Source organism: Clinocottus analis, unplaced genomic scaffold (genome assembly GCF_023055335.1).
Source record: "Clinocottus analis isolate CAN_PGR_092001 unplaced genomic scaffold, fCliAna1.0.p SCAF_11, whole genome shotgun sequence".
Taxonomy (NCBI): Eukaryota; Metazoa; Chordata; class Actinopteri; order Perciformes; family Cottidae; genus Clinocottus; species Clinocottus analis.
Window position 1 is genome coordinate 6531366 of NW_027175832.1, and position 8090 is coordinate 6539455.

General features: G+C 47.6%; 1 protein-coding gene across 1 annotated transcript; it reads right to left on the reverse strand.

Moving 5' to 3' along the window:
• Positions 1–4689: 4689 nt before the first annotated feature.
• On the reverse strand, positions 4690–7707 carry LOC137801961 (zinc finger and BTB domain-containing protein 14-like). Its single transcript, XM_068599440.1, has 2 exons — positions 7580–7707; positions 4690–6938 (listed from the first exon to the last, which is right to left on the reverse strand). Exon 2 carries the CDS (start codon positions 6912–6914, stop codon positions 5742–5744), a length of 1173 nt encoding a protein of 390 aa, XP_068455541.1. The 5' UTR covers positions 6915–6938; positions 7580–7707; the 3' UTR covers positions 4690–5741.
• Positions 7708–8090: the final 383 nt, after the last annotated feature.

An 8090-nucleotide genomic window follows, 5' to 3' on the forward strand; every position in this document is an offset into this window, starting at 1 on the left:
ATTAGAGTAGGACCTCCATGACTGACACTGATAACAGCACAGGAGGAAGAAGGGGAAAGGGGAGAACAGTGTGGACTGTGTTTGACCAAAGACAGCACTTAGTTGTTATTTGTGAGGGGGTGAGGAGAAGAGAGGAGAGTTGAAAGGAAGCTGGGGAGGAGGTGATGGCACGAAAAATAAGGAAGAAAAGGACGAGGGGAGAGGAAAGCGAGAGGGGAGCAGAGTGGCTATAGAAGGGAAGGGAGAGGAAAAATAAGAGAGGGATGGAAAAGGAGGGAGGGGAGAGGATGATAATAAATAAGACAAAGGGAAAGGAGAGGAAAGAATAGAGAATGGATGAGAGGAGGACATAGGGAGGAGAATACAGAGAGAAAAGAGATAAGAAAGATGGAAGAGAACTGGGGAGGAAAGGGAGAAGGACAGGGAAGAGTAACAATTAGGGAGGATGGTGGAACGGGAGATAAGAGGATAAGAAAGGAAAGGGGGAGATGCAAAAGAGAGAGGAGTGGTTGGAGGGGTATGGAGGAGGGGAATATGACAAAAAAGTTTAGAGAAAAGAACAACGGGTACAAGAAAAGAAAGGAAAGTTAAGGAGAGGATGGGATGAGGATACAAAAAAGAGCGGGGAGGAAGGGAAAGGGGAGGAGGTGAATAAAAGGAGACTAGTGGAGAAAAAGAAGGGGAGAAAAGAGAGAAAAGAGTAAAGGACAGAGGAGAACGGGAGGATCAGAAGCCAGGGGAGTGGAAAATAAAGGAGAGGTTAGGGAGGGGATGAATAAAAGAGGGGACAGAATGATGAGGGGTGATAAGTAAAAGTGAGGTGAAGAGGGAGAAGATGAAATAAGGAAAGGAAAGAACAGGAGTAAAGGCCAAGGGTGAAGGATGAAGAGAGAGAAGTGGACTGAGGAAAGACAGGTAGGGGGAGGAAAGAGAGAAGAGGAAGAAGGGCAGATGGAGATAAGAGGAGTACCAGAGAGATAAAAGAGGAGAGGAGGGTGAGGAGACTCTCCACTGAGGAGTGACGCGATGGTAATCTCTCAGCTGGAGCATCTGGTCCGGCCGTGAACAATGACTCCTGCAGGCAGATCGCAGGCGATGCAGCCGGCCTCCCTCAGGCCTGCAGATGGCCCGATAACCCACCTCCACCGACTCCGCAGGTCAACGCCATGCCGATCAACGCCATGCCGATCAACAAAGACGTACCTTGTCTGCGGACGCACCAGGTCACATTTAATAAACCTGCTCCTTCTATGTGGTGTCATGGGAAAGGAAGGAGCCGGTCGGGGAGGAGCTCCTCTGTCCAAGGTGATGAGTGGACCCCCCCCCCCCCCCAACATTCCTCACAGATCCTCCCTGCAATAATGTGACATTCAATCCAGATGAGCTGGTAATCAAGTGTTATTTTACAGTTGTGTGTGAATTTTAAGTGCTGCCCTATGCATCAGTTTAATTGCCCGTGTACAGTAACTGGAGATGCACGACTGTAAGGTGATTAGTGTAACGCTTCTTCTTTTTTGAAGTTTCAAACGCCTTTGAGATCAGATCAAGGATATAAAATATGAAATAAAAAGACATCGAGGGACAGAAAAACACCGTGACCATGAAGTCCTCCAAACTGAAGATATTCCAGATGGCGCCGCTCAAGTGGAGGACGACGTCACAGCAGACTGTGCTCATGAATGTTAGCAGCTCTGATTAAAAGCCATGCCGCTTGGGGCAACAAAAAAAAAACAAAAACTGCTGGCTTTTCCTTTCATGCTCATTTATCACATGGAATTGTTTGTATACAGTTGTTTTATTCTCCCTGTGTGTGCGTGTGTGTGTGTGTGTGTGTGTGTGTGTGTGTGTGTGTGTGTGTGTGTGAGAGATGAGATGAATGTAATTAAAGTTTTTTAATTAGACACTGTTCTTTTCTGGGAAGCCTGCGGCAGCACTGGGTGGAGCCAGAGTGGAGACAGGAGGTTTGTGGTCTGGCTGAGGGAACCACGCCGGCCGGGGTAATGGAAACCGGGTGTTCACTGTACACATATACACGCATATGCAAACACACACTCACGGACACATGCACTCGCCCCCACACACACACATAAACCAAAGCTGAAGAGAGAATAAAACACACACACACACACACAGAAACCCACAGAAAGTTATGCAGACATGAATCTGAATGTGCAGCCCCCACAATACTAATGTATACCACACACACACACACACACACACACATTCATTCATGTGACTACCTGCATTATAGAATTTAGCCTGCTGACACGTAAATTCCCTAAATACTGATATGTGCATTTGCATGCACACACACGCAAGCTCATGCATACATAAAAACAAATACGGACTGACACACACACACACACACACACACACATCCATACTGATGCACAATCCTCACGCACAGGCACGGATGAGTACACGCAGGGAGGCACACGCATGAATGCACATGCGTGCTCACTCGCTGCCTGTCACTCCCTCTCGGATGTGCGTGTGCACACACAGAACTCATTATGGATGTATATAGCTGTATGCGCACACCGACATATAAACACTATCCGATGCAAGCGCACACACGTGCACGAATGCACGCTCACACTCTCAACAAAGCCCCCCACCCTCTCGGTCATTACACATGCATACACACTCGCACATGCGTGCACACACATATAAAATGCACTTAGGCACAGGCTTGAGCTCACACATACAAACACACAATGAGCCTTCATCACTCAAATCCCTTGGCCCGCCCGCACGCACGCTAATATATAGTAATTAATGCACACATGACATGTCAAACCTCTCTGCAAATACACACACACACAAATGCACAGTCAGTCACGACACAAAAGGCACACAACTCAGCCCTAATCAGTCCAACAATGAGTACATCATTTACTGGCTTTCATGCACTCGTTCTCTTTCCCACACACACGCACACACGCAGCCGGGTCAGGAGATGCAGAAAACAGATCCCGGGCATCTACTGACATCAGCGAGGCAAGGCCCGCCTTTTCCATTAGACACTGACGTCAGTTTTCCACAAAACTGTTTCCCCCCCCCTCCCCAAATTACAGACGATCAAAACGCTTCCTCTGTTGACAGTTCAGAATAGAGCGATCTGGAGACGCACGAGGCCACTTCTGCAAACGTTCTCCCTCCGGACCGTGTGGTCAAACTGCGGTAAATAAGCATCAGCGCGTGACCGTCAGCGCAAACTGCACTGCACTCCGACCACTGGAGTCAGATGTATGTAAATATATGGAAAACACGGAGTTGTGAGAGGGCATACGTTTCACAGAGCCACCATATGCGCTTTCCCGCGAGGCTTCAATAACCCCCCACCCCTCAAAAGTCAGACTTCTACTGCTCCGTCAGCTTGTTAGGTATTCTTGGCGTCCCGCTCGGTCAACATGAGCGGGTCAAATTGGGCAGAAGCAGGTCAATCGCTATGAACAGGGCACCATCTAGTGTCGCATGCGGAGTATGAGAGAGCTGCTTTGAGAGCTGACGGAGGAGAACACAGCCACGTTGGGCGTGCGGTCGACTTCTGACTTAGTTTTTTTCGTGTGCAAAGTGTTTCTGCCCCCATGAAACACTCGGGTCACCGAGAGGCGAGTTTCATGCGGGAGTCAAACGTAAGAGCTGAAACGGAGCTGAACAAAACCCAAAAGCTGCAGAGGACTTCCGGGTTTGGGGGGCGGGGGGGAGGAGGAAGAGGAGGAGGAGGGCAGCAGATGTGACTGTTTGCAGAGGCCGGACTAGCAAACAAACCGAAGGCCGAGGCAGCGCTTCCTCTCCGGATGGAAGGAAGATGCAACCAGAAGCAGGATTCATTGAGAAGCAGAGCTGCAACGATCACATCCATCATCAACGGTGCTGCAGATTACTTTCTGGATTCAACTCTTAATCCGTAGTTAAGGAATACGCACAAAAATAAAGATATTCAGTGTACTTTCACATTACAAAAAAGGAGCACCTCATTACAATAAGGAAGATGGAGATCAGTGCATTTAGCGATTATATTTAGTTTCATATTGGTTCCAAGTCAAATCGTCTGTTGCACTCAGGATCTTTGTTATTAGAGCTGCAACGATTAGTCCATCGGCAGAAAAGGTATTTACGATTGCATTTATATATAGATGTATATATATATAATATATACCAGAGTTTTATCGGACAAAACCGTTGTGCTGGTTCCTCAAACTAGAAGATATGCTGCTTTTTTAGTGTGATATGACTGTACGCTGAGTATTCACAGTCAGACCACCAAACTGAGATGGACCATGTAAGGACCCAACCATGAATCAATTAAGTATTCTGCAATCAAATCACTGATGGGAATAATCGTTAACAGCAGCCCTGGGTATGATATTGTTGTCCCTCGTACATCTTTGTTGTGATGTTCTCGTAGCAAACAGCACGACTGTTACACTTTACAAGCATTTGTTCATGTTTGACAGTGAGAGTTAATCAGTTTGCTGCTGCACACACCTGTCGCTGTCTTTTGACCGTTAACAAACCATGATGAACCTTTTAGTTATGACATATTTATACTTCATGTTTTGCATTGACAGTCTTACCCAAATGAACACTTGCCACTGCTCGATGCTTTTGTGCTTAAAATAAAAAAAAAAAGGAAATTTAAGTCCACAAACCTTTCCACCACAACCAAAAGACCTCAAGCTTTGACCAATTTAATCAATGCGGCAACTGCAGGAGACGGATGAACACCTGGGATCTCCTCAAGACACGCTTACTTTTTTTTTTTTTTGAGTATTCTTTCAAATCAGATACAGTTTTCAGGTGTTCTGGGGTTTGGCCCAAAGAGAAAAAAAAACAACTCTGGAAGGTAAAATGAATGCTTGTTGAGCTTCAATCCACAAAAACCAAACTTTTCAAAGACAATAAAACACAGCAAATGGTGTTTATTGTCAAAGTGTAGGAGTAGGACAATGTTATATGTGCATATTTCAGTATTGTGTACTTTAATTGTGCAACAAACTAAGCTACAGTATATACAGACATCTATCATTAACCATTGATAGCTGGATGACAGTTATACTGTATAACAGTAAATCTAGTTGGCCGGTTGCTTGGGCCGGACAGCCTTCAGAAACAATCCGTCAAATGCCCAAGACTTTGGTATCATCTGCATCAAATGCAAAATGGTGACTCTTACTCTTACAGTGTAATATCAATCAATACAACTAAACACATCCATTAAAAACATCCACATGAATATACTCAATGCAACAAATGTTATGCAGAAAAATCTCTTTTCTCCCCCTCCCTCCCTCTTCCCCTCCCATTACTCGGTTTCTCGCTTTTATCTCAATAAAATCCAGTAAAGGTTAAACAAACATTTAAATGTTACATATCCCATAAAACGTAAAAGAGAATTAATGTTATGAGAACCCCCAGTCTACATAGCAACAATGCTTTGTGAAAAATATACGTATAGTAGCGTGAACTAAACATTTACATGATTTTACAGGTGGAAAGAAAACATTGTTTTGACATAACTCTTTTGAATAATAATAATAATACAGCCCCACAGTCTCATGAACATGCTATGGTCTCTCGTTACTCACTCCGATCGTCGTCCGTGTGATGCCAGGCCGCCAGCCGGTCACAGGGTTGTGGTTGTGTCAGTGTGTGTACACATGTTGTTAAGCGACTGCTGTGGATGTATGCATGTCTATGTGTCAGTTTGAGTGTGTTTTGGTGCGTCTGCCGACTCAACAGTCCCCCGAGTTATGCGAATGTGGCCCGGTCTCCATTTTCCAGTCTCTCTGGTCGGTGGCCTCTGCCTGTCCGTGCTGGGAGGCGGCGGGAGACAGGGACATCTGTCTGCGGGGGTTGCCGCTGTGCATGGTGTTCCAGTGGCGCTTCAGATCCGACGCTTTGATGAAGGCCTTTTCGCAGGACCCGCAGTTGAACGGCCGCTCGCCCCGGTGCTGCCGTTCGTGGTCCTTCAGGTGAGACTTGTGCTTGAAGGCCTTTTCGCACATTTGACACGCGAAGGGCCGCTCGTTGCTGTGGACCCTCTCGTGCCGCTTCAGGTCGGGGCCCCGGATGAAGGCCTTGCCGCACACCACGCAGCGGTGGGGCTTGAAGCCGGAGTGGATCTTTAGGTGCTCCTTGAGGTGGGCGGCGGTGGTGAAGGCTTTGGGGCAGTGCTCACAGGCGTAGGGGCGGTTGGCGGTGAGCAGCCGCTCCTTTTTGGCGTTGTGATCCAAGGGCTTCGCCCCGGCGCCTTGACAGGAGCCGTGGTCGCGGTGGCCGTACAGCAGGTACTCCAGCTTCATGTCGCTGGATGAAGACGAACCCCAGCCGTGGCTGTGGGGATCTTTGCTCATGTTGGTGTTGTAGTTGTGCGGCTGGGACACGTGAGAGCCCCCGGCCCCCATGCCCTCCATCCCCTGATCGTAGAAGCTGTTCTTCCTCACCTCCTCCATGGCCAGCTCCTTCAAGATGGCGTCCTGCGCTCGCATCCCGTGGTCCCCGGGAGCCTGGTTCTCCCGGGTTTTCATGTTGGTCAGCTCCCGTTTCTGGGTGCACAGGTTATCCAGGAAGTTGATCCCCAGAATCTGTCCGGATGACATCATCATATTGATGTCCTTCTTCCTCACGGCGAGCCTAGCTGTGTACATGTAATTGAGCACCTCCTCAAAGATGTCGGAGCGGATGAAGTCCAACTCCACGATGGAGTTGTCCTCGTCGCTCTGCTTCTTGAAGAGCTTTTTGAAGTAGTTGCTGCAGGCTGCCAAGACACAGCGGTGAGCCCTGAACTCTATGTTTTCCACCACCACCACCACATCACAGTGCTCACCTTCCATCCTCTGCTGGTTGAGCATCTTCAGAAAGGTGGCTTTGTGGTCATAGTCGATATATCTCAGTAAATCAGACATGTTGCTGGTCAAATTGGAGCAACCCTGCAGAGGAAAAAAACAGTAAACAGTCAAATACTTTGCACAATTAGTCGGGCATGAACATAACCTGTACAGATGAAGGGTGGAGCTCCACTTGCATGCTTCTTATAATAATACATATAGGTTGCCAACACTCACACATAATTACAGCAATAGCTTGCAAACTAACGCTGTGTCGCTTTTGTTAAAACATGACCGTTAGAAACGCAGCAGAGTGAACAAAAAGCAGCTAAATCAATCATGCAGAAATTATTATGAAAAGAAAGAAGGATAAAAGACACACACGCGAAAAGGCCCAACAGCAGTAAAAGCCGCAGTAACGCTTGTAAAATTATATAAATGCAAACAGAAACAAACAGATGGGACTTTTCTTAACTTAAGCCATGCGTTTTAGCCGCTGAGCTCGCGTGACAGTGGCGTCGCGTGCAGCAAGGATAACCGTAGCAAGAATATTTCACATTTCACTGCGCCCAGCCATTTTGGTCAGCAAGCCTCCATTGGCATGTTTCTGGTGTCTTGAAAGCAGTTCACAAACAAGCGGAGCGCGCGGCGGCGGACCGGCGGGAGAATGGCGGAATTAAACGCGCCGCGTGCGCTCCTGCTTCGTCCGAAGAGACCGAAGACAAAGTAAGAAATGTTAATACCCGAAGCCCCGAACGCGATCCTTGTGTTGTCACGCAAGGCAGTCGACGACGATCCAGAGCTGTCGTTTTTCCTCTTCCTCCTCTTGTTGTGACTATTGGGCTCCACAGGAAGCGCCGCGTCGTTTTGCCGCCACCTACAGCATTGGAGCGAGTACTCCTCGAAGATCGTCTATTTCCGGGAGGAGGACTCGCGTTTCTCGTTCCTCGATTCTTTTTTGGACAAACTTGACGCAGCGTTTGTTAGTGGCACTATAAAATAAACATATTTCGGGAAACTGAAATCCACTATAATGTTACGTGGGTTAAAATCCTGAAACCAAAATATATTCTTTTTTTGTTTCCGGACTCAATGGAGAGGGATATTGGAAAGAAACGACGCAAAGGTGCCCTCTTGGATGCCCCGATCGTAGATCAAATGGGATGGAGCGCTCTCTATGGTGCCGATGCAGAAGGGGGAACATGAGGAAGTGCCCTCTATAGTGCCCTTCTAGTGGAGAGGCCGCATATAGGC

Bases quoted from the DNA above. Each gene is read 5' to 3' on its own strand.
- LOC137801961 (XM_068599440.1), bottom strand. From the start codon at position 6,914: ATGTCTGATTTACTGAGATATATCGACTATGACCACAAAGCCACCTTT.